At 37.4% G+C, this 27,587-nt stretch overlaps 2 protein-coding genes across 3 annotated transcripts; one reads left to right on the top strand and one right to left on the bottom strand.

Moving 5' to 3' along the window:
• Positions 1 to 16,916: 16,916 nt before the first annotated feature.
• On the top strand, positions 16,917 to 17,948 carry LOC130737041 (uncharacterized). Its single transcript, XM_057588811.1, has one exon. The coding sequence runs from the start codon at positions 16,917 to 16,919 to the stop codon at positions 17,946 to 17,948; it is 1,032 nt and encodes a 343-aa protein (XP_057444794.1).
• Positions 17,949 to 18,496: 548 nt separating this feature from the next.
• Positions 18,497 to 27,221, bottom strand: LOC130739613 (ABC transporter G family member 21-like). 2 transcript variants are annotated; one of them, XM_057591960.1, is made up of 5 exons: positions 26,851 to 27,221; positions 25,622 to 26,438; positions 19,999 to 20,184; positions 19,716 to 19,894; positions 18,497 to 19,319 (listed from the first exon to the last, which is right to left on the bottom strand). In XM_057591960.1, exons 1-5 carry the CDS (start codon positions 27,043 to 27,045, stop codon positions 18,669 to 18,671), a joined length of 2,028 nt encoding a protein of 675 aa, XP_057447943.1. In that variant the 5' UTR covers positions 27,046 to 27,221; the 3' UTR covers positions 18,497 to 18,668. The 2 variants fall into 2 exon arrangements, with proteins under 2 accessions (XP_057447943.1, XP_057447944.1); XM_057591961.1 differs by having other exon boundaries at positions 19,999 to 20,169.
• Positions 27,222 to 27,587: the final 366 nt, after the last annotated feature.

Below are 27,587 nucleotides of genomic sequence, written 5' to 3'. Positions count from 1 at the left end.
TTCAGTGACAGACAAGAGATTAAGTAGCCTATCATATAATAATAATAATAATAATAATAATAATAATAATAATAATAATAATAATAATAATAATCTTAATAATAAAGTTAATTTATTATTATCTAACTTAGTCAATGGTTGTTGGTGATCTTGAGTGACAGACATGAGATTAAGTAGCCTGTGATATAATAATAATAATAATAATAATAATAATAATAATAAGGATTAATAATAATAATAATAATCTTAATAATAAGGATTAATTTATTATTATCTAGCTTAGTCAATGGTTGTTGGTGATCTTCAGTGTAGCCTGTCATATAATAATCATAAAAATAAAAATAATAATCTTAATAATAAGGATTAATTTATTATTATCTAACTAAATCAATGGTTGTTAGCTTCTGTCGTTTGTGAAAAATTGTAGATCATGACTTCATGTAGTACTACCTCACTAGTATTTTTTATCATTATCATCAAATATTGTGAAAAGTTAGTTACAGGTATAAAAAGTTGACATTAATACGATTTCTTTCAATTTAAGCCCAGCCGCCCAGGTGTTTTTAAGTCCATAAGTTCATGCAATATTTTTTTTCCAAACAACAAAATTTATTACTAAGAAAGAAAATATTGAGAACAATCATTCTTGATAATAAAGCTCACCTGGCCAAACTGATCACCCAAAAAACACCCAAAGTTAACTAATGGCACTATTTGGATCAATTTCTCTTTGCTCATAATCTATTCTGAAGTTCAATAGTTACTCAAATTTCTTCCTAAAATTAATTTACTCTAAACTAAACTATAATAACACATTTTTACTTGATGAGCAGCATAATGGTTGGCCATGCATTTCCATTCTAGTTGGGACATGTGCTGAAAATGCTTTTACAGTTAGACTACTGTAATTTTGGATTGAAATATTTTGTCCCAGAATTGTGCTTCAGTTGGATAAAGAAAAATATCCACAAAATGGGCTTCTTGCTATTAAATCATTCAGACCTGTTGTCCTTATAAAGTCAGGCAGGGCCTAGAGTTGAAAGTTCTGCATACCTGGAATCCAATCTACTTCATTGTCCAAATATCCATTTGTCAGAAACTCAACTCTCATCTGCATATCATTATAATTATTACAAATTCAATAGCTTGAAACTCAATATGGACAAGTACCTTCAATTAATCCGTGAAAGTTACAGCGTGTTGGAAAATTAATGATATTCTAAAAGTTCCAAGTCCCACAATTTCCACATGTGCACCGTCCACTCTCTTCAAACCTTGAAATTTCCAAATTTTGTTAACTGTGCATTCAACCTTGAAACTACAAAGCTTTAATTTTTACTCCCTTCAAACCTTGGAATTTCCAAAGCTTGTTGATTGTGCATTCAACCTTGAAACTACAAAGCTTTAATTGTTATCACCCAAAATTAATGTGCAACTTACCTTGGAATTAACGGTTTTTTGGCTATATATAGAGGACAAATTTTACATTGTTCATCACTCTCATCTCCTCTCTTCTTTCCCTACCTTTGTCCAGTTCTTGAGCAATCACAATATTATTATTATTTCTCGCCAGTTCTGTTACCCGACTACCCGGAGGAAGCTGTTTAATCCTGGGGAGGTGTTCTGGATATTCCGGGATAAACCTTCAAGGACAGCGAATTGATTTTCGCGACTCAGCTTATTTTCTTGCAGGTTCATTTCGTGACTCAGTTGCTGTTTCAAGGTTACTGCTCGGTGTCAAATATCCAACAATCTTGAAGGTTTTATACCGTGACGAACGCTGACAGTGACCAGAATGGCAGCCCCAACGCTAGAAAGGGTGCTATGCCTCTCTCCGTTCTTGGCTCCGTCCCGATTCCTGCCTACGCCAAGCCGTTTCCTGACATCTCCAAAATTGAGGTGTTTGGAGGCCAGAATTTCCGCAGGTGGCAAGAAAGGATCTCCTCAACTCTTGACATGCACGGTGTTGCAAATGCCCTCACAAATCCTGAACCAGATTCTTCTGCTACTGAGAAACAGAAACACAATTGGGCTCGTGCTAACAAGGTATGTCGTCATACTATTATCAGTACATTATCTAATGATCTCTTTGATGTGTACTGCTCCTACAAGAAAGCAAAGGAAATATGGGAGTCAATGATTCAGAAGTAAACCGCTGAAAGTGTTGGAAGGCGCAACTTCATCATTGACAACCACTGCAACTGGAAGATGACCGAAGACAAAGACATGAGATCCCAAATCAATGAGTACCACAAACTCATTGAAGACCTGAAAAGTGAAAACATCAAATTACCTGATGAGTATGCTGCTGGAGCACTGGTTAACAAATTGCCAGACTCCTTGAATGATTACAAACAACAGTTGAAGCATAGAGAGAAACAGATGCCCCTTGATGACCTCATAGCACACATCCTGATTGAAGACACCAGCAGAAGGGAGATAAGGCAAGCAAGATCAAAGGCCTTGACTTCGCGAGCAAACATGGTACAGAATAAATCTGTCCACAACAGGTACGCTAATAAGAAACCTGGTCAATTTATCCCTAAAACTTCTAACATTCCCTTTAAAAGGAACACAAGAGACACAAACAAGAGGAGTTGTTTTGTCTAAGGAAAGCCGGGTCATTTTGCAAATCAATGCTGACGCCGCCAGCAAAATGGAAATAATGGTAATAGTAGTAATCCTCCTAAACCAGATTCAAATCAGGTTAAAGGAGATGATGTTGCTGGGGTGGTTTCACTAGTCAATATGGTTTCCGATGTGAAGATATGGTTGGTAGACTCTGGTGCTACCAAACACATCTGTGGTGACAGAGATGCATTTTCCTCCTCCTCTCCTGTAGAGGAAGGAGAAGAACTGGTTTATATGGGCGACTCCCGGACCTCTAGAGTCCATGGAAAAGGGACTGTTCGTCTCAAGCTCACATCTGGAAAGACCCTTGCTTTACTGAATGTGCTTCATGTTCCTAAGATCAGATCAAATCTGATCTCTGTTGGTCGCCTGATGAAGGCTAGAGTAAATATTTCATTTGAATCAGATAAGATTGTTATGACCAAGGATAATGTATTCATAGGGAAGGGATATTATGACCAAGGTCTCTTTGTACTCAATATTTCTGGAATAATAAATGATGGATCTTCTTCTGCTTACTTGATTGACTTTGTTGATGTATGGCATGCTAGACTAGGTCATGTGAATTTTTCTTATCTTCAGAAAATGCATAACTTAGGCTTAATTGATGGATCATATAAACCCTGTGATAAATGTGAAATTTGTGTTGAAACGAAATTGACTAAGAAATCTTGTCCTTTTGTTTTTGAACGTGAAACTGAACTTCTTGGATGTATTCATACTGATTTAGGTGATTTGAAACATACTGAAACTAGAGGTGGTAAGAGATATTATATTACCTTCATAGATGATTTTTCTAGATATACCAAAGTTTATCTTATTCGAAATAAAGATGATGCCTTTGACATGTTTCTTTCTTATAAAGCTGAAGTGGAAAATCAATTGGATAGAAAGATTAAGAGAGTTAGATCTGACAGAGGAGGTGAGTATACAATCTTTAATGATTTCTGCAAAAAGGAAGGTATTATACATGAAGTAACTCCTCCTTACTCTCCTGAATCAAATGGTGTAGCTGAACGGAAAAATAGGACTTTGAAAAATATGATGAATTCTTTACTTGTTAGCTCTTCTGCACCTGATAATTTGTGGGGTGAAGCTTTATTGACTGCATGTTTTCTTCAGAATAGGATTCCTCACAAGAAAACTGGTAAGACACCCTATGAACTGTGGAAATGCTATAAACCCAATCTGAAATATTTAAAAGTGTGGGGGTGTCTTGCTAAGGTTATGTTTCCTGATCCAAAGAAAAGCAAAATTGGTTCTAAGACTTCTGATTGCATGTTTATTGGCTATGCTGAACATAGTGCTGCTTATAGATTCCTTGTTTTAAAGAGTGATGTGCATGATTGTGATATTATCTTAGAAACCAAGAATGCTGAATTCTTTGAACATGAGTTTCCTTTGAAATCTAAATATGTCTCTTATTCTCATTCTGAATTGATTAATTTTGATAATTCTGTTCATGTACCTTTTCAAATTGCTAACAATGACTCTGCAGATAATGAGCTTGAACATGAAGAGGAAGATTTTAGAAGGAGTAAGAGACAAAGGAAACCAACTTCCTTTGGAAATGATTTTTATATTTATTTAACTGATAATGATCCTTTAACCTTTTCTGATGCCATTTCATCTTCTGATTCACGGTTTTGGAAAGAAGCTATCAAAATTGAACTTGATTCTATCACGAAAAATAATACTTGGGTTTTAGTTGATTTTCCTAAAGGAGCAAAACCAATTGGATGCAAATGGATCTTTAAAAGAAAACACCATCCTGATGGCTCCATTGATAAATATAAAGCTAGATTGGTTGCAAAAGGTTTTACTCAAAAACAAAATATTGATTATTTTGATACTTTTGCTCCTGTTGCTAGAATTTCTTCTATTCGTGTTTTAATTGCATTAGCTTCTGTCTACAAACTTGTGATCCATCAAATGAACGTGAAGACAGCTTTTTTGAATGGTGATCTGGAAGAAGAAATTTACATGACACAACCTGAAGGATGTGAAGTCAAGGGTCAAGAAAATAAGGTTTGCAAACTCATTAAATCCTTGTATGGATTAAAGTAGGCTCCCAAACAATGGCATGAGAAGTTTGACCAGACTTTACTTGGTAATGGTTTTTATTCATTTGATGCTCATAAATGTGTTTATGCTAAAACTGTGGGTGGTGAATGTGTCATCATTTCTTTGTATGTAGACGATATGCTTATTTTTGGTACTGCATTAATATTGTAATTGAGACAAAAAAATTTCTCTCATCGAAATTTGATATGAAGGATATGGGAGAAGCAAGTGTTATATTGGGTGTGAAAATCATAAGGAAGGGAGATAGTATCACACTATCCCAAGAACACTATGTGGAAAAACTTCTTAAGAAGTTTGGTTATTATGATTTTCAATCTGTGAGTACCCCTTATGATTCCAACACCTAACTGAAGAAAAATAAAGGAGACCCTGTTTCTCAATCTGAATATGCTCAAATTATTGGGAGCTTGCTACATTTGATGAACTTTTCTCGGCCAGATATAGCATATGTTGTTAGCAGATTAAGCAAGTATACACATAGCCCCAATAAGGATCATTAGGAAGCACTTGCTAGAGTAATGAAATACTTGAGAGGTACCATGAATCTTGGTATCAAATATAGTGGATTTCGCGCTGTACTTGAAGGATACAGTGATGCCAATTGGATCTCGGATTCAGACGAGACAGAATCCACTAGTGGTTATATATTTACACTTGGTGGTGGTGCGGTTGCGTGGAAATCAGCTAAGAAATCTATTATTGCTAGATCCACTATGAAATCAGAGTTTATAGATTTGGAATCAGCTGGTAGTGAAGTTGAGTGGCTAAAAAATTTATTAGCTAATATTCCTTTGGGAATGAAACCCACACCATCAGTGTCGATGCATTGTGATAACCAATCTGCAATTGCAATTGCTAAGAACAAAACGTATAATGGTAAAAATCGACATGTTCGATTGAGACACAATGTGGTAAAGCAGCTGCTGAAAGATGGAGTAATCTCCATAGATTATGTAAAATCAGAGGTAAATTTGGCCGACCCTCTGACTAAACCATTGGGTAGAAAAATGGTATTTGATACATCGAGGGGAATGGGACTTGAGCCAATTGAAATCAGTGAATAATGGTAACCCAACCTTTGTGATTGGAGATCCCATGAAGAAGGTTCATATGGGAAAAACAAGTGATTCGTATTGATCTGACAGCACTAAATATTTTATTGTGTGGTCCCTTCCTAGGATGTAAGTGTTGTGCTGCATTAAGAGAGGATAAGCTCTTAAGCTTTTAATGATTTCCATAGCCCTTATGGGTGGTATATGAAATGCGGCATATACTTGATGAAATCACCTATATGAGTGTCAAGTGGGGCCGCTTGTATGATAATTGGCTAATCTCTAGAGCACTCAAAGAATACCAGGCATGCGCATGGCCGATTAAGCGCACCACAGCGATAACAGTGAGAAAATGTGGGGGTGTAACGATTAGTAAGGCCTCTAACACACACTAAAGTGCCTTGGTTCATAGAGCTTGCTCCACCAATTCACTTGTGTGTTAAGTCTTGTTAGTCTAGGTCTGGTTCATAGCCCGAAAGGCACCAGATTCGAAAAGTTGCACTCTCGGTGATTGCTCAGGAAACTTCTCCTTAACCCTACCTTGAAACTTTTGAAATATGTGGGGGATTGTTGGAAAATTAATGATATTCCAAAAGTTCCAAGTCCCACAATTTCCACATGTGCACCGTCCACTCCCTTCAAACCTTGGAATTTCCAAATCTTGTTGACTGTGCATTCAACCTTGAAACTATAAAGCTTTAATTTTTACTCCCTTCAAACCTTGGAATTTCCAAAGCTTGTTGATTGTGCATTCAACCTTGAAACTACAAAGCTTTAATTGTTATCACCCAAAATTAATGTGCAACTTACCTTGGAATTAACAGTTTTTTGACTATATATAGAGGACAAATTTTACATTGTTCATCACTCTCATCTCCTCTCTTCTTTCCCTACCTTTGTCCAGTTCTTGCGCAATCACAATATTATTATTATTTCTCGCCAGTTCTGTTACCCGACTACCCGGAGGAAGCTGTTTAATCTTGGGGAGGTGTTCTGGATATTCCGGGATAAAACCTTCAAGGACAGCAAATTGATTTTCGCGACTCAACTTATTTTCTTACAGGTTCATTTCGTGACTCAGTTGTTGTTTCAACATTACTGCTCGGCGTCAAATATCCAACACAACGTTGGGCAGATTTTGGGCAGGTTTGTTATTGAAAGAAGAAAAAAACCTTCAAAAATCTTTGAATATATCAATTGTCACAATGGGGGGATTTGTGGCTCTAGCCATGGTTGGCTAGCAACACTAGTAAGTAGTAACACTAAAGTATTCCAAAAGTATTGTCATAACTCTAACCCATCCTTTTAAGAATGTAACTCCCATTACTCTTCCACCTTGTCCTTGGTTTTTCTCTGGAATAATTAAGGTTGTTTTGTCTGCTGACCCTTTAACAGACCCACATGACTATGTGGTTGCTGCAATTAACAAAGATTGTAAATCTCTTGCATTCATAAGAGCAGGTCAAGAATTCTGGACTTGTACAGAGCAAACCAGTGTTATAAAACTCGGACCGGACCGGCCGGTTTGACCGGTTGAACCGGGAACCGAACCCCTGACCGGTCCGAGCCATTTAATGGATCGGCCATGCAATTCAACCGGTATGAACCGGTTTGGACCGGCCGGTTCAGGGAATAAACCGGCGACTCGGCCGGTTTTTTATGAACCGGTCAGTTTTTATTTTTTTGATTTTGTCTTTTTTTTTTCAAAACTGTTTTTAATGGTCAAACTGTAATTAATTTATATTTAATGTTAATTATTTGGTCAAATGATATTCAATTGAGAGTTATTTAAAAAAATTGTCATAGCTAGGACTTGAACACAAGACCTAGAGGGAAGAAAGTTAATCCAAATTTCCACTACACCACTTTGCTACTTGTTAAGAAGAATGCATATTATTTTATATATATGATATACTAAATATTTTAAATTATTATAATTTTTTAATATAAACCGAGTCAAACAATCGAACCAATGACCCAGTGGTTGAACCATTGACTCATTGACCCAGTGTCTCGACCGAGTCGATCACCGGTCTGAGTCTGATAACACGGGAGCAAACTAATTTTCGCTACACAGATATTACATTTTATAAAGGTCTAGTGTATGCTCTGTAACCGCATTGTGTACTTCAACCTTTATAATTTCGATGACCCTTATAGAATGGGGAAGATAATTCCAAATATTTTCTATGAAGATAATGATAATGAAACAACAATTTATTCCGGGACGGCCTATATTGTGATATCATTAGAAGGAGACCTTTGGATGGTGAGAAGATTTGTGGATCGCTACACCAATTTTACTGATGGTTTATGCGTATACAAGTTGGAACTAGATGCCCAAAATGGGAAGGTTTTGCAAATACTGAAACTGGAGAATTTGGGAGATAATGTTTTGTTTGTTGGTACTTGGTACTCATAGTGATTCATTGGTTGCGTCATATTCCTATTCTTCAAATTCTCTGCAAAAGGATTCAATTTACTGCTCGAATGATTATGGTTATGAAACACATGATGATCTGATGATATAATGGTCTATAATGTAAAGGAGGGAATCTTTGATAAACATTGTAACCTTTACAATCCTTCTTTCAAGCTTAGGACACCTCTGATATGGATTCGACCACTATTTCAATGGGATTGATCAATGCGACATGGAGTGTTTTAATTTTTTAAATTGTTATTTTTTGATGTTTCATCAATGTCATATTGATATTGTCAATGTGATTCTTTTTTTGCATTCATTGTACCCTTTCAAGCTTGCTAAATGAATTGCAAGCATTTTTTGTATTCATTGTCCTTGATTTGCTGCTGCTCAGAGGTGATTACAGTGATTCAACTGTTGCGTCCCATTCCTATTTCTCTAATTCTCTGCAAAAGGATTCAATTTACTACAAGCATGGTCATTATCGTGACACACTTGATTTAAGGGTGTATAATGTAAAGGAGAGAATCTCTAATAAACTTTACACTTGCGAGCGTTTCTTCAATTGAGGTCAATGGATTCGACCACAGTTTCAATGGGATTGATTGATCAATGCAATTTTGGGAGTATTAGTTTTTCATATATCTTTCATTATGTTAATATTGATATTGTCAATGTGATTGATTGTACCTTTAATGCCTTGCTAAATGAAATATTATTTTACAAATCGTTTTTTTGCTCTTGGTTTAAACTCTTCTCAAGATTCTAGCTATTCTTTTTTCTTATTCATCATTATAATGTGATGTTTTTGCTTATTCCCACTTGAGTTAAGGACTTAAGGTTCTATAATGTAAAGGAGGGAAGATTTATTGAACATTACCCTTTCAATCCTTCTTTCACGCGTATGTCACATTCATTATGGATTCTACCACCATTCCAATGGGATTGATCAATGCAACTTGGAGTATCCTATTTTTTAATATATTGATGATGCGCTTGCAAAACAAGGTTGTAATAGATTGGATAACTTGTGGTTTTATAGTTGCAGCAGGAAATATCGCCACTGTCTCTGTATCCCCTCTAGGCAGAGTCTGTTTTTTCCTTCTATCAATATATGAGTATCTTTCACCAAAAAATCATGTTCATATGGATATTGTCAATGGAACTGATTGTACCCCTTTATGCTTGCTACTAAATGAATGTTATTTTACAAAATCGTTATTCTCAGTTAAAACTCTTCTCAAGTTCTAGCAACTGTTTTTTCTTAGTCATCATTATCATGTGCTTTTTCTTTCACCATCTGCAATTCCTTATTTTCATATTGAACAAGAATTTGGAATTTAAAGCTTCAGCCAGAAAGGTACAGCAGTGGATATCCATTTAGCTTCTGCTAGCTTTATCAGCTCCTGATATTGCATTTGAAACTACAATAAAAGTCACATGAAAGATATGAATTTTCACTGTACAAACTACTGCTTAATTCATGTCACAACAATTAATCACAAGGATTCAAATATGTGCTCCTTGTAGCTTGAAACTTATAGACACTTTTCATACACTTTTATTTTTCTCTCATCTCTTCTTTTTCCACATCACCTTATGGCTTATGTCAACGAAACATGTGAGTGTGAATAGGAACATTATTATTATTATCTCTTAATTTTCTTCAGCACATTTGTATCTTATTAATACTCTTAGTTTTTCTGAAAATGGTGATGGAGCTATAGCTCCCTTATATATGTCACCATGAAGGTCCGCCGCTGCCCACGGTGCCCATGGGCTTCCTCAAGGAACATAGCAGAGTAGCCTTGGCCATCTCAAAAAGGTTTGGTCTGACAAAACTAACAATGCGTTTCAACTAAAATCATGATATCGCCGCGATTTTCCCGAATAAAGTCTCTCAATGCTAATTTCGTATTAGCATTCATAGCACCATGAATATTCCACACAAAAATCTCAAATTTTTCAAAACCTATCATTAGCAAGGTTGAAGAAAGATGTGGAACAAGAGGCCATCATCATGTACCCCCAGAATTCATGACAATATCCTTGTCCAAGGTCCTACTCCCAGTCATGTCCCTATCCTCCATAAGGGTTGTAACCACAGGAGCCAAATCTGTCTTTGTGAGCACTGGTACAGTCGTACAGAGCTATTAGTAGCCAAAGCCTGGAGCACCACAGCAGGAAGGATACCCTGAGCATTCATGTGACATTAGTGAACAATTGTGTTGGTGGCTGTTGTTAACAGGAGTTTGATGCACTGAGTAATTGCCACTGGCTGCTTGCGTGGCATTCAAACTTGTTTGCTTGTCTGTTACGTAAATCCTGGCCCTTGATCTGCTCCTTTCCACGTGATTGCCTCTTTGGTCTAGGTTATTTTAAATAAAAGATTTTACAAATTTAAATACGGCCTAGCCTAACCATATAGTTATAGTTATCTTAACCCTAAAAAAAAATTCTTGTTTTCACTTCTTCCTCAAACGGCCTCCAATGGAGCGAGATTGGGCATACTTTGTAAAATGAAAAGAGAAGATGGGAATAATTTGGTTGTATTTCATTCAGAAACATAGAGGCAATATATACACTAATACACATCTCTAATTAAATGATTCTGCTCCTATAACTCAGCAATCTATTCCTACGGTCAAGCTATTCTAATATGACTAATATGACTGTTACCATATTTACAGCAAGAATCATGGGATACAATCAACTCTCATAACAATAAGAATCATAGAATATAGTTGACTTTCCTAACACTCCCCCTCAAGTTGGAGAGTGGATATCAAGAACTCCCAACTTGCGCTTCATTGTAAGAAAGGATTCCTTCCCTAGTGGTTTAGTGAACACATCAGCAACTTGTTCTGCTGAAGGAACATACTCAGTTGCAACTGAACCATCTTGAATTTTGTCACGAATAAAATGACAATCCATCTCTATATGTCGAGTTCTTTCATGAAATACCGGATTCGACGCAATGTGAAGAGCTGCTTTGTTGTCACAATACAACAGTGCTGCCTTTGAGTGCAATATCTTCAAATCCTTCAACAATGAACGTAGCCAAGACAACTCACAACATGCGCTTGTCACAGCTCTATATTCTGCTTCAGCTGATGATAGAGAAACTGTCTTTTGTCTTTTTGTTCGCCAAGAAATTAGAGAGGATCCCAAAAAAACACAATACCCTGTAGTTGATTTTCTGGATATCGGGCAACCTCCCCAATCTGAATCACAAAAGGCACGCAAAGATAAATCATTTTGGGAAGAGAAAAATAAACCTTGACCTGGATTGTTCTTCAGATACCGCAATATTCGCATGGCAGCTTCCATATGAGGTTTGCGAGGAGCATGCATGAATCTACTCAATATGTGCACTGAGTAGGTGATATCCGGACGAGTAACAGTCAAATAAATTAGGCGTCCTACAAGTCGCCTATATGAGGATGGATCTTTCAACAATTCTCCTTCATCCGATAATTTTACATTTTGCTCCATGGGAAAATTCACAGGCTTAGCTCCCAAACATCCTCCATCTTTTAGAATTCCTAAAGCATATTTTCTTTGCGAAATGAACATACCTTTCTTTGACCGAGAAACCTCCATGCCCAAAAAGTACTTCAAGTCACCCAAATCTTTAATCCGGAATTGATTATGCAAAAACTGTTTAAGAACAGTTATGGCGTTGGGATCATTACCAGTTATGAGAATGTCATCAACATAGATCAATAAGGCAGTGAATGATTTGCCTTTCTTACATGTAAACAACGAGTAATCTGCTTTTGATTGAACAAATCCAGCACCTTGAATAGCTGTAGAGAACTTGGCAAACCATTGGCGAGAGGCTTGTTTTAATCCATATAAGGATTTGTTGAGGCGACACACAAGATTCTCCCCCTGTCGCTGGAAACCAGGAGGAAGAGACATGTAAATTTCTTCAGAAAGATCGCCACGAAGAAATGCATCGTGGACATCAAGTTGATGAAGTGACCAATTTTGAGCAGCTGCCAAAGCTAATAAACAACGTATTGTAACCATTTTAGCAGTAGGTGAAAAAGTGTCATGGTAATCAATCCCTTCAAGCTGTGTGTAACCTTTTGCCACTAACCGTGCTTTATAGCGTTCAAGAGAACCATCTGATTTGCGCTTGATTTTGTAGACCCAACGACAACCAATAGCTTGCTTTCCAGGAGGGAGAGGTGTGAGAGACCAAGTATTATTGGCCTCTAAAGCAGCCAACTCAGATTGCATTGCTGTTTGCCAATGAGATTGTGAAGCAGCTTGTTCATAACATGTAGGTTCAACATCATTAGTGATAGTAGCAATAAAGGATCTATGTTGTGGTGAGTAACAATCATAGGAGATAAAATTGCAGAGAGGGTATCGTGTACCTTTACTTGGAAAAGATGACGAGAATGACAATGATTCGGGAGAACTTACTTGATTACAAACATAGTCACTCAATGTTGCAGGGGGAACATGAGTCCTTTGAGAACGACGCAAAGGGACTGTTGCCTGGATGTGTGAGGACTGTTGGTTAGATTCTGTAGGTGTTGGCTGGAGGGGTGAGGAATCTAGGACAGCAATGGGTATGACTGAATCTGTGTTGGGTGGTGACGGAGAAACAGATTCGTAGGGAAAAATGTCCTCGTGGAAAATAACATCACGACTAGTGAAGACTTTATTAGATTCAATATCAAATAATTTGTAAGCTTTCTGACCATCTGGATAGCCAATAAAAATTCTCGCATAGAGAAAAACTCTCCTCCATTGTCAACCCAAATATTTGCTATTGTAGTATTGAATTGGGTTTTCACATAAGAGAAAAAATTGGTTAGAAATTTTTGTGTCTCACTTTTATGATGCATTAGAAAAACCCAAGTAAAGTGATAAAGGTTTTTTCCTCGTTGTTTGTACTGCTTTTGGCTAAACCTTTATAATTCAATCATAGTAAAGCAGATACGGGTTTATCGTCCTCAGGGATTGTGTGAACATTAGTTCCACCAGTTAAACATTGATCTGAGCGGATACAAAGATGTTGGATAAATTGTTTTTATGGTTTTGAATATAAGGAAAGAGGTAAAAGAATGTTTACAGGGATAACAAAGAAGAAAACGTATTTAGAATGCATATCCCTAATCCTCTAATTGCTTTCAACTCAAACACTTTTGCAATGGTTCATTTCATTTACGATGCCGAGAGTTATCCACCTAATTATCCCTAGCCTAGGTGAATCTATCAATTGAAATTCCTAGACGTAATCCCTTACCATCTAAAAAACCCAAAAGGAATAATCTAGCTCAACTTCTCTCTCAAAGACATTCCTAATGACCAATTCATCCTAAGACAAGGTATCCTAGGTTTGCAAGTCTCCGTTCTCACCCGGAAACTCCTGTTAGAACTCATAACTTCCACCTGTCACGTAGAAATTCACTATTGTTCCTACCCAAGATATTCTCACCCTGAGACAATTGATACACTAAGAAGTTTCTCTCTTGGACCGGACCCACACCAATCTCTCGATCTAATGCTAGTCCCCTGAAATCTAACATGGATCAATTGATACTTGAAGCACAGAAAGCAGAACTTTAACAACGGTGTTGTAACCTAAGACATAGGTGTCTACTTTCATTGAACTAAGCATACACAAACTCACAATAATCTTCCGATCTATTTATGAATTAGTGAAACTCTTTTGATTATCAATTGATTGGTTAGAAGCATGAAGTGCAAAGAAAAACACAATACATGAAAGATTATCATTTACATTGATGAAAGAGCTTAGAACAATCAAAGCATCAAGTTATAACATCCTAAATACAAAAATAGAAACAACAAATACAAGGGATAAGGAAGAAGAGATGAAACCCAGAAGAACGACGAAGGATCCACGGCGATAGAAACTTTCCCAAGCTTTCCATCGCCTCCGAGAGGTTGTCACGGTCCTTCAGAGGTCGCCGCCACGCTCCGGAGCTTCAATTCGTCAATCCTAGACCAAAGGACCTCTCCTCCATGAAGCCCAACTCCCTAGCTCTGTTTTGGTGCCAAAAGTGGGAGAAATTCGAAGAGAATGGGAGAGATACCCACAAAAACGTGTTCTGGCCCTTAAATAAAAGTTGAATCCGTCAGAATGGTGCTAAGCGCCATTTTCTGGTGCTAAGCGCCTCTGTTACTTCCCCCTTGGGTTTTCTCCACCGCCTTTGGTGCTAAGCGCCACATTCTGGCGCTAAGCGCCATGGTATTTTTGTCAGAATGGTGTTAAGCACCATTTCCTCGTGCTAAGCATCAAGCCTTCAAATCTTCATTTTCTTAATTCCAACTTGGCTCTTCCTTGAATTTCTTCCCTACATCAAAACTCCAAGTTAGAACATGAAATTAATGATATTTTCACTATATTTATGCTAAAGCTTAATAGGTACTAAGTTAACTCGTTTGGGGAGTATAATGATAAAAAATGCAAGCATACAAGTCAAATAAGTGCTTAAAATGATATCCAAACATACGTAAAATGAGCACTTATCATAAAGCGAGAAAAATCATCCACAATAGTCAAAAATATTTTGCACCAGATAGGGAAGGAACTTTGAAAGGCCCCCAAATATCACAATGTATTAGTTCAAAAGGTTTAACAGAGGAAATTGAACTTGTGGAAAAAGGGAGCCTAGTTTGTCTTGCAAGAGCACAGACAGTACAATCAGTATTTTGCTTGAAAGGGAAATGAAGGAAGTTTTTTGCCATAAAGTCTAATCTAGAAGAGGATAAGTGTCCTAGACGTCTGTGCCACAAAGTGCTTGAGGTGTTTGAAGTGTAGGCAGCTTTGATGGTATTCACCTTATGTGACTTATTCATTGCAACTAAGTAATAGAGTCCATCTCGTTGCTCACCCAAACCAATCGTCATCCCCGTCATCAAATCCTGCAAAATACACAATTGAGGGAAAAAGATTACTGAACAATTTAATTCTCTTGTGACTCGACTCACAGACATCAAATCCACCTTACAAGATGGCACCCCAAGTACATTCTTCAAATAAATAACAGGACTCAAAGGTAAATGTCCAGTAGAAATAATTGGTGCTTGATCTCCATTTGGCATAACAACTGGTGGTAAAGAAGTGTTTTCTTTACTGTTGACAAGTAAAGATGGAGAAGAAGTTATGTGATTTGTTGCACCACTATCAATTATCAGCTTGGGTGCGGACAAACCTGAGGGAAGGTGGACATTATTTGCCTTGGGAGCAGCTGATTGAGATGCTCCATTGCCCTGTATAAGAGACAAAATTTGTTGTAATTGTAATTCAGTCAATCCATTCACTAGGGGCTGAACATGTGTTGATGGGGTTTCTTTGACATTATTTGCTGAAGATTGATTGTTGCCGTTGGACTTGGAATAATAGGTTTTGCCCGTGGTATGCTTGGAATGTCATGGTGGATAACCAACTAACTTCCAACATGTCTCCCTCGTGTGGTGATCTCTGTCGCAGTGGGAACAATGCAGCGGTGTACGGTTATTAGAATTGGGACGAGAAGACTGACCAGATTTGTGTCGAACAGCAAGGGCCATTGGTTCCTCTTTCCGGAAAGCCATGGCAGAAGCTTCTATAGTCTCTCTTCTTGCACCCAAATTTCGTTGCTTTTCTTCTTGAATGATGGAAGAATAAGCTTGCGAAACATCAGGTAGAGGATTCATCAAAAGGAGTTGACCACGAACAACACTATAAGATTCATTCAACCCCATGAGAAATTGCATCAACTTGCGTCTTTTATTGTTTACTCCACATGTGCAAATAGCATCATTGTAGGATCCTAACTCATCCCACAATTTTTTTAACTTTGTATAGTATGCAGCAACTGGCATTTGATCTTGAGTAAGGCAAGCAATCTCTCTCTCGATCTGGAAAATGCGTGGTGCGTTGCTTTGAAAGAAACGATTTTGAAGATCTTCCCAAACTTCACGAGCAGTGTCATATAAAATAACACTATCTGCAATATCAGGAGTCAATGAATTAAGAATCCATGACAAAACCATATCATTGCATTTTTTCCATGCTGCATAGTCTTCTGGTTTGGTTTTGGCAGATGGTGCCTTGAGGGTTCCATCAACAAAACCAAATTTAGATTTTGCATTCAATGAGATGGTAATGGCTCGACGCCAAGTTGAATAATTGTCGCCATCGAGAGGTTTAGAAACAAGAACCATTTCAGGGTGATCGGAATGGTGAAGAGAATAGGAGCTATTGGAATCATATTTGTTGGAATCTGATTTGTTTCCATCGTTGCTCATGATGGTTTAGAAACTAAAAATAATATCTGAAAGGTAAAAAAATGGGAAAGAGAGAGAGCAGATCGTTACTGCTCTGATGCCATGTAAAATGAAAAGAGAAGATGGGAATAATTTGGTTGTATTTCATTCAGAAACATAGAGGCAATATATACACAAATACACATCTCTAATTAAATGATTCTGCTCTTATAACTCAGCAATCTATTCCTACGGTCAAGCTATTCTAATATGACTAATATGACTGTTACCATATTTACAGCAAGAATCATGGGATACAATCAACTCTCATAACAATAAGAATCATAGAATATAGTTGACTTTTCTAACATACTTAGAAGCGGACGCTCTTGATTTGGTTCGATGCAGTGTGCAAGAATTGGTGCTTAGTTGCAAAGCTTAACCATCAAAATCAGCAATTTAGAAGTAATGTTCTGCCTATGCTAATGATCCCTACAAAGAAAAAAAATAGAATCAAGAGAAGTTTGTATAGCATTCCAGGTAATAGAGTCTACCCATTCCAATTTTCAATGCTTTACAATAAGAAGTTTTGTGGCTTTAGCCATGGTTGGCTAGCAACACTGGGTGGTGTTGAAGATATCATAACTCTAACCAATCCTTTAAAAAACGTAGCCCCCATCGTTCTTCCAAGGTTATATTTTCATTACTATGGTCGTCATCGAAGATCATATGTATATGTAAATAAGGTTGTTTTGTCTGTTGACCCATTAATGAATCCGAATGACTATGTGGTTGCTGCAATTCACTCCCATTCTTTTTCATTCATTAAAGCAGGTAAAAACTACTGGATTAATGTAGAAGTGGAAAATTATTATCATTTTCGTTACGCAGATATTACATTTTATCAAGGTCTAGTATATGTTGTGTGTGGGAGGAGGAATGTGCTGCCTGGCGTGGTCGTCGATTTTGACAGAATTATGTCCTTCAATCTTTATTGTTTGGATGATGATCCTTGCCGAAGGGTGAAGATAATTCCAAATATTTTTCATCAAGATAGTGAAAGAGGTTTTTATTCCATGCGTGCCTATCTTGTTAAGTCATTAGAAGGAGACCTTTGGATGGTGAGAAGAATCTTGCCTTCTCAATTCAACAACTGCAAAGATGATGGGAATGTGGTTTTCAACGTATATAAGTTGGAACTAGATGATGCCCAAAATGGGAAGGTTTTGCAAATGCTGAAACTGGAGAATTTGGGAGATAATGTTTTGTTTGTAGGTGATTACAGTGATTCAACTGTTGCGTCGAATCCCTATTTCTCTAATTCTCTGCAAAAGGACTCAATTTACTACACTAATGATAATGATGTTGGCTCACCAATTCCTCCCTCTCATGACCCACTTGATTTAAGGGTGTATAATGTAAAGGAGGGAAGAGTTTTTCAAAATTACCCTTTCAATCCTTCCTTCACGCGTGTGTCACCTTCATTATGGATTCTACCACCATTCCAATGGGATTGATCAATGCAACTTGGAGTATCCTATTTTTTATTTATTAGTTTTTCATGTTTCATCATGTTCATATTGATGATGCACTTGCAAAGCAAGATTGTAATGGATTGGATAACTTGTGGGTTTATAGTGGCAGGAAATAGTGCCACCCTCTCTGGATCCCGTCTAGACTGAGGCTGTTTTTCCATTTTATAAATATATGAGAAATCATGTTCCTATTGATATTGTCATTGCAATTGGTTGTATTTGTACCCTTTTATGCTTGCTACTAAATGAATGTTATTTTACAAAATCGTTTTATTCTCTGTTAAAACTCTTCTCAAGTTCTAGCAACTGTTTTTTCTTAGTCATCATTATCATGTGCTCTTTCTTTCACCATCTGGAATTCCTATTTTCTGTATGAACAAGCACTTGGAATTTAAAGCTCCAATCAGAAAGGTCTGTAGAAACACAACACAATGCCTCATATCCATTTAGTTTCTGCTAACTTTATCAGCCCCTGAATTTCACTTTACTTATTTAATTTAATTGTGTTGCATTTGAAACTACAGTAAAAGTTACATGAAAGATATGAATTTTCACTGTCCAAACTACTGCTTAATTCATGTCACAACAATTACTCACAAGGATTCAAATATATGCTCCTTGTAGCTTGAATTGAACTACCACTTCAAAGGTGTACTAAATTAAGTTCATGATCCCTAGTCTGTTATGAAGTCTTTATTCTAGTCAATGATGCAGACCCATCCTCAAAGCTAAATAAGCCACTACTCTGTACCCAATCAACATTATAGCCAACACAGCCACATCATCCCACATGTTACCAAGCTGGAGACACTTTATGGCAGGAAAATCTCTTATCTCACAATGCAAACTTGGTCCACACTCATAAACCTCATTCGCTGAGAATTGCACTCCCACCAGAAGCTTATAACAATAGTGACTGAAAGAAATGTACTTCAACCAAGCTATGAAAGATGGTGTTTGTTGAATGTAGTAGCCGCCAGCTAGAAGAAACACCAGCATTGTCACCGAAGCCAGAGCTGCGGCCTGTTTGACATTCATCAGAATAGCTCCAAGTGCCAGGCCTATTCCTTGTGAGACTAGCACATTCAGAAGCATGATCAAGAGGGTTAACATGAATGTAACCATTGATGGCTTTAGACCACTCATCCAGTAGGTGATGGTTACAAAGATTGTTGGAAGCACAAGCTCCATTGGTAAGTCCCCAACCATTCTGGAAATGTAGTAGGAGGAGAGGTGGTACATGCCTGATGATTGTTCTTTCTTGAGCATTGGACTATCCATTGGAAATGCAAAGATGGAACTGAACAGAGGGAAGAATCCCCAGAAGATAGAGAAGAAGAAAAGCAGGCCTACCTGTTACAGGTATAACAATGTTATGACTTATGAGCACTACTATATTACAAGGGAAAAATACTTTGTTTTGTGTATTTAGTTCAAATTAAATGGTTCCCGCCTAATACAAGTATCTGCTACGAAATTAATAATGTTCCAGCCAAGAGCACCTACATACTGGTGGCGCTAGCTCTGCCAACAAAAGTTTTTTTCCATACACAAGACTCAAATCCGAGATAATTTCTAAAGGGGAATCGAACATGTACTACTTGAACCGACATAAACTAAATGGAAATGGAATATATAAACCAAGCAAATTATCTATAATTAAAGATTTTGATCCATTGTTCAACTGATTTTTATTCTTTGACATCCATTTGTCTTAGAATTTTCTCAAAAAAACATGTTTCACAATACCTGATCTTGTACATGTGAGGGATCAGAATGCCACCAGAGAAGTCCAGAGAGAATTGAGACAGACAAGACTTGGAAAATCCTTAAGCCAGAATAAGATTCATGCCTCCTCTCTTTTAAACCCCTCTTAAGCAGAACCTTGAATTGCTCCCACCAGCTAGCTGTCCATTGGTTGTTAGAACCTACAAAACAAGCATGAAGATAATTCAGCCATGGAGTCTATAGCTCTGTTCTTTAATGCTATAAAAGACAAGTGATACCATGAGAGCTAGAAAATTTCACTTACTTCTATATTTTCTTGTAGTGAAAAATGTTTGGTCTCTATTACTCTGCTGAATCTCTTCTTTGAGGAGAGGGTACAAATCCTTTTTGTAAGATGAAACTAGGGATTGTTTGATCGAAGCTTGACCCTCATGGTGAGTTATCTTATCATTCGGTTTCATATCAGCAACAATGCCTGCAAATTTACAATCTATCTATTATAATATAGGAATTGTGAAGCGCGTAATGTGACAACTGACACCTCACGTTTTCACTCTTTGCCAAAGTGTCCACCTCAGCATTTTATCCTATGTGTCATCTTCTACCATTTTATCAAGTGTCGTTCCCATTCTCATCTCCTAATTGATCAGTCCACCCATGAAACATTTACGTTATTTTCCCCACTCTTAATTTACACAACTTTTTATTTTCCCAGCAACCGTTTCCAATTTTCACCTAAAACATTTATTTTGAAACTGTCAATCAATATCCTCTTCACAAACTAGCAACGATTCGCATCACAATGAATTGCAAATTTGATATCACATTCACAGATATACAAAGAATTACAAACACTTTTGCACGACCACTCCTTCTTCATGAACCAATGCCCTCCCTTTCCCTTTTCCTAACCCTGCTCCTCCTCCTCTCCATTTATCTCTTTTCACCAATTTTGCTTCTCACAATCTATATATATATATATATATATATATATATATATATATATATATATATATATATATATATATATAAGTACATTGCTTTACACTGGTTTTGCCATTGATAATTTTGCACTAGCAAGGAATTAAGGAACAAACATGATTCTGAGTTGCGGCTTTAAGGAGACTCTCTTTATTTTTCTAACAGAGTTGATCCCTCTCGTGTTTTCCAAATCTCTTGGCAACCAAGGTCAGGTACTTTCTAGAACTTCCCATAACCATTAAGTTATGCAGCTCTTATATTTTTTCTTTTTGAAATGGATCTTATATTTTTTTCACTTATACTAGCAATTTTTTACTCACATTGCTTTTAATATTTCAACATTTGATGTTGTTTTGTCCCTGTTGCTGTAGGGTCTTTCTCTACAAAGGTTTTTTGTCAGACAAGGAGTGTGACTACCTTATTTCTTTGGTATGATACTGCTTATTTGATTTTGGGAATTAGGGGTGTACAAGACCCGGCCCTACCCGCCAACCCGTCCCGGCCCAAGCCTTTAGGGTCGGGTTCAACCCGGCCCGATCATTAAAAGAGACCGGGTTCGGGTTGATCTTTGAGTTACCCGACTTCGGGTAGGGTCGGGTTCGGGTTGACACTCGGGTCACCCGACCCGTCCCACATATATATTTTATAAAATTTTAATTTGTTATAATGATTAAAATGTGATACATGATGCTCAAATTTATCTTACCATGTAGATGAAATTAAAATGTTTAACATTTACCTTATGAATTAAATAAATGTTGGTCAAACTATGGACACTTTCATGCTCTAACAAGAGAAAATCATGTGTGTGTATTATGCATTTGTGAGACAAGTGAAGAAATGATCAAACAAAATGTAAACCTCTCAAGTGCAATAGATTATGAAAGAATTGGATCATTTCAAGTTATTTCTTCTAAAAAATAGTTCAAACTTATAACTCTTTTAGTATGTTATTATCTTTAAATCTTACAATTAGTATCAAATAGTCTTAAACTTATTGTCCCTCGGGCCAACCCGGTCCCGTCCTACATAGACCCGTCCCAAATTGGACCCGCATAATGTCGGGTTGTTTCGGGTCTAGGGACGGGTTAGGGTCTATGAATTGACCCGATCAATATTTAGGGCCGGGTTAGGGTTAACCAAAACCCGTCCCAACCCGTCCCTTGTACACCCCTATTGGGAATACATTGTTAGTTTTTATTTTCAATATTACTTATAAAGCTGGACATCCCTTTGGTATGTGTCTAATTTTGAAATTATAAAATATGCTATCTTGTAGTTATTATTCCTGTTACACAAATACTCTACATTTTCATTGCAAAATTGTTTTTTTTTATCCTTTGGGGGTTATCTTACTTGCATTTTGTTTGTTTGATTGAGATTATGGAATTTGCTCATGATGGTGAAAAGAGTGACACCACAACTAATGGGCACTAGGAAACATGTCTTGGGGAGGTATCTGTCAAATTTTGTTACTTGATTCTGAATTTTGAAGGCATATGCTCTTTCTTCTTCTACAACCCTTCCACCATTTTGCTCTCAGTTTATGAATGACTCATGTTTTTATAAGTAATTGTGAACTAGAAAAAGTAGATCTAGAGTTGTTTTTAATAGGACACAAGTTCAGCTCTTTACTTTCTACTAATATTTACAAATGTTTTTCATGCAGATCGTCTTGCAACTTCTTCCGCACCAGAATCATGAGCAAATACCCAAAAATAGATTAAGAAAAAGTTCAAAAAATTTAGATCTAGAAAAAGAATAAATGTTTTCCAACAAATCTTCTTATACCTTTCAAGATTCTAAATGTCATATTTCTTTTAAACTACATAAATATTGTGTCCATCATAGGATTTCTAAATGAGAGTGACTTTTCTTTTTTATACTTTTAAATTTTCAAATATACTTAACATACACGAAAACAGAGTTATCTACAATCACATTACTCGCTATCAAAGTTCCTTAATTTTTTTGGCACCTTTTTTAAAAAATATTATTGACACATTTATAGTATTTTATTTTATATGTGACTTTCTACTCCATCAAAGAAAAGCAATGGCCAAATAAAAGTTATTTCTCTAACCGCGCAACGCGCGAGTCTAAGTCTTGTATCTACAGAATTAGAAGGTTCATTATTAGTATGCATGTTTCTCCAGAAATCCAGTCTCTATCTACCAATGTTTTGGGTTTATGACCAATGTAATAGAAATCCAAGTAAAATCATAACCACCCTTGAAGAGTCTTCAACCATCATAATTTCTGCATTCATATCTGGTTTAATTCTAGGAAAATCCCAGTAAAATCATAACCACCCTTGAAGAGTCTTCAACCATCATAATTTCTGCATTCATATCTGGTTTAATTCTAGGAAATTGAGCTTAAAGGTTCATCTAAGTTTAGTGCAGAATTAAAACTCTTAAATTTTTAACATAGCTAATCTGACATATGTGTAGGACCAAATGTTATGAGAAGCTTTTGAAGGCTAAATTTCAAAGCATTCCACATTATTAGAGAGGGAAAGATTACTCTCGCAGAGGCGCTTTTTACCTTTAGGAAAGGAACTAAGGAAAAGGTTTGAGAGGATAAAAAGTACAATAATTCAAAGAAACTTGTAGAGTAATGAAACGGAGCCGTTTAACATGGACCAGTTTTTTCTGGTCCATGGTTGCACCACCCACCTTTTGACCTGCTAGTCCAGGTTTCCCGGTTTTAAAATAAAAATAAAAATACATATTTATTAATCACAAAAATTAATATAATTAGTGAATAATTAATATGATTAAATCTAAGTGGATCATCTTCAACCTTTCACAATCTCATCATCTCACCATCCACCCCAACCACCACCGCCCAAGCCACAAGATCTAACAACACCATCTTCAACACAGATCAAAAAATTCAACCTCCCTTCAACACAACCTTCCATCTCCAGATCTGGATTTCCCTTTACTCCATTTACCCATTCAAACCTCTGGCACAGTGATTCTATCATCAAACTCTATATCCAAAAACACAGGCAACTAACACAAATCTTCAAAATTTATACTTTCATGATAAAACAGATTCAATACCACTCAGTTTTCATCTCGAACAACATTAACAACAAGAGTAGCATGTTAAAAATCACAAAGCTGTGAAGAAAAGCAGAGAGGAAGAAGGAGGCGTCGAACCCAGACAACCTGCAACTGTCAGATCTGGTTGTTGGGCTCATGAGGAAAGTAGATCGGGTGATTTGAAGATTGGGTTCCAATTAATGAAGGTTGAAGGTAAAAGGGAGAGGAAGATGAAGAGGTTGTTGGTGATGAAGAAGCAAAATGGAAGACCCTTTAACTCCACCACCTGCTTCGCCTTCTCCGCCGCCTACGGCCTCGCCGTCGAGGTAACAGAACTGGTTCGCCTCCATCCCCACCTTCAACGCCTCCACCGCGGTTTCCAGATTTGGGCAAGCTTCCATAGACCTGCAACCGGAGTTTCTGGCGTCTTTTCAAAGCAAGACAACCACCATTGGACTTCTCTTCTTGAGAACTTTCAGGTCCTGTAGCCAACTCATCGGGTTCTGGGTTTCTGGCGTTGATTGTGGTGAGTGGGTCCTGGGTTTCTGGTTGGTGGTGGTGGTGGTAGGTTGGTGGTGGGGTTTAGGGTTGTGGTGGCGGCGACTGGGTGGTCGAGTTTAGGGTTGTGGGTGGCAGTGGTTGTTGGGTGGGAGGAAGAAAAGAAGAAGATGAACTAGAAAAGAAGAAGAAGAACATAGAAACTGAGATAGATGGAGATGATACACTGAGGGAGATGAACTAGAAAAGCTAATTCAATTAACCTAATAATTAATTAAAGATTAAGAAAATATGTTTTTTGATTTTTTTTTTTAAACCTGTTATTGTAAGTCAAAAGGGAGTGGTGCAACTTTGCACCACACAAAAGTGGTCCATAATAAATTTTCCCGTAATGAAACTAGTAGATTCTCACAAATTCTTTAAAAATTCTCATGCTCTACAGCTCTAGTCATTGAATAACATTTAGACTAAAGAAAAAATCATTTTAAATAATTGAAAATGAGTGTATTTCTATGAGAGATCTACTAATAAGTTTCTATACCAGTGTCATTTTCCTAAGAGGCAAAATAACAGATAGTTAAAGTACACAAATATAAAATAAGTTAAAAGAGAATAATAAGCTCTTTTGATTGAAAAGGGGGGAAGGAAATGCCTTCTATATAAGCATTTGTGACGTTTGGAAAGCACTATGATAGGACAGGACACATGTAATTTCCAGGCTCAAGGGAAGTAATAAGGTCCTAATTAATTCCAAACTCATGTCCCTATCTTGTATACAAAACTTTATGTGGTCATGGAAACTGGACCATTTCGAACAACTTTGACATTCATTGTATAAAGTTTCTTATGTGTTGATCCCAACTTTACTTGAAATAAAATACTCACATGATGTGAAGCTGACCAAAGAGGGATTTTGATATTGTCTTGTCAAATATCAATTCATTGCTTCTAATGACCCATTACCCATTAGCACCAATCTTTTTGCACCACCATTATTTAGTTTAGAAAACGAACCTTTACCTACTAATGACCAAGTGTGAGATACTCTTTTGATTATCATCACATGCATGGGTGACCTTTGTCTAATTGGTCAATTGTGTCATTGGCATGTTAGCATGCACAAAATAATTTGTATATTTTTAAATGATTAATTCATTATCAAGATACTCCAAAACACGTAACTGTGAGTTAATCTCTCGCCCCACAGTCGACGCACTAAGCAGTAGAGGGTTTGTTAATGAGTTTTTTCTATTTACAATAGTTGAGATTCAAACCTCAATCACGTATTCAAGGGAGGAAATGTTGAACCATTAAATCAACATATTCAATTAAATGATCAATTCATTCCCAAGACAAAAATAAAAAGATTTATCAAAATTGAATCCAATAACTTACCATTTGCAAGGTCAATGAGGAAATCAGCAGGATTCACAAAATTGAAAGCGGGTACAAACCCAACCGATTCAAGATAATCCATGACCCGACCCGCTTGCCCGCTATAAATTGGATATCCATCAGACAGCACCACCACCTTATCAAACATCCTATACAGCCGGCTAGATGGTTGGTGAATGGTGGTCACCACGGTCCGGCCACCGCGAGCGAGGCTCCGAAGCACCGCCACGATGCGCTGTGCCGTGGTGGCGTCCAAGCCCGACGTCGGCTCATCCAGCAACAACAAACTCGGGTTGACCAACATCTCCTGCCCGATACTAACCCGCTTCCGCTCCCCGCCGGAGATTCCCCGGAACAACGCGCCGCCGCCGCCGACGGGGCTGTTCCGGCACCTCGAGAGCCCCAGCTCCGTGATGATCAGCTCCACCTGCTCCATTTTCTCTTCCACGGTGAGGCTCCGGGGAAGTCTCAGCAGAGCGGCGTAGGTGAGTGTTTCAACCACGGTGAGGTGAGGGTACAGCACGTCGTCTTGGGAGACGAACCCGGTGCTGCGTCTGACGGTGCCGGAGAAAGGTTGGTTGTTGTATGTGATGTCGCCGGAGAGTTTTCCGGTGAGTCGGCCGGCGAGGGCGGTGAGCAAGGTGGTTTTGCCGCTACCGGAGGGACCCAGCATTGCCATGATCTCTCCTGGGCCCACAATCCCAGTCACACCGTTTAGCACCGTTCGTGTTAGTTTTGGGTCACGTGACGATGACACGTGAGCACCACCATTGTTCTTCTGGTTTCCAATGGTTATGCTGTAACTCACATCTTCAAACTAGCATGCAAACAAATAGTGCTGCGTTAGAGAAACAGTAATAATAATTTTCTCAATCTACAAACATAACATTGTATTTATTGAGACGAGATGGTTGCAACTAGGGTAACGGCGGCACGACACAATATTTTTTCAATTTAAAAAATATTGGTGGCGACTCTTTTACTCTATCTTTCTTCGTGTGTCCTGCCGTAACTCGATTGCGACATAGATGTTATGTGTAAATGAAATGGTTTCTTTTACATGGAAATTTCCTATGGAATCATGATGTTAAAATCCTATTAAAAAGTTATGAATATTTACAAGGAGTAAAAGTATGTATATGATGTTAGCATTGTAATAACATCATATTAAATTTTAAGATAAAAATTTAATGGAGTGTGAAAAGAAAGGGATGAAAGAGTTTATATACTTTAAGGGTAACGGGACGGAGGGAGCGGTGAAGAATGGAAAGTCTTGGTGGTGGTAGTGGTGGGTGGTACTGAGAGTGAATGTGGTTATCCAAAGTGTTGTTAGTGGAAGGACTTGGTGGTTGTGCATGGAAGGAGTTGTGCTCCTGGCGGCTTGGGGTAGCCGGAATGGTTGTGGTTTCTTGCTCCGAGGGCATTATGACAGATATGAGTTTTATTGGAACTATTTGAGGGGAAGATGGTTGCTATGTATGCGTGAAGAAAGCAGATGATGAAGAGATAGATAACTCTGAGATGGGAGAAGGAACTGTGTGATGGAGGTGGACGAAAAGAAGAGTCACAGGAGAGAGTAAGGTAACATGAAGTGAGGTACAAGAAACACACGGGTAGTGTTGGAAGGGTAGCAATATTTATAGGAGTATTAGGGGGAGAGAGCAACCAACTACTATGCGCTTATGTGTGAAAAAGAAAAAAAACTATTGATGATAGGGAAATGTTGGGTAAACATATGCATATTATAAATACCAACACTGAGCGAGAAACGAAAGAGAAGAGAAAGAAGAGATAAGTAATTAATATGATATATATGAAAACAAAGAAACAAAGAGAAAGTGAGTAATTGATAATTTAATATGATATATATATATATATGAAAATAGAGAAATAAAGAGAAAATTGAGGTGTTTATAAAATGTCCATTGTTTGTATATTCAAGTATAATGAGTTTTAATGATATCCC

This window comes from Lotus japonicus, chromosome 2 (genome assembly GCF_012489685.1).
Source record: "Lotus japonicus ecotype B-129 chromosome 2, LjGifu_v1.2".
In the NCBI taxonomy this organism is placed as follows: domain Eukaryota; kingdom Viridiplantae; phylum Streptophyta; class Magnoliopsida; order Fabales; family Fabaceae; genus Lotus; species Lotus japonicus.
This window is presented reverse-complemented; position numbering and strand designations above follow the sequence as displayed.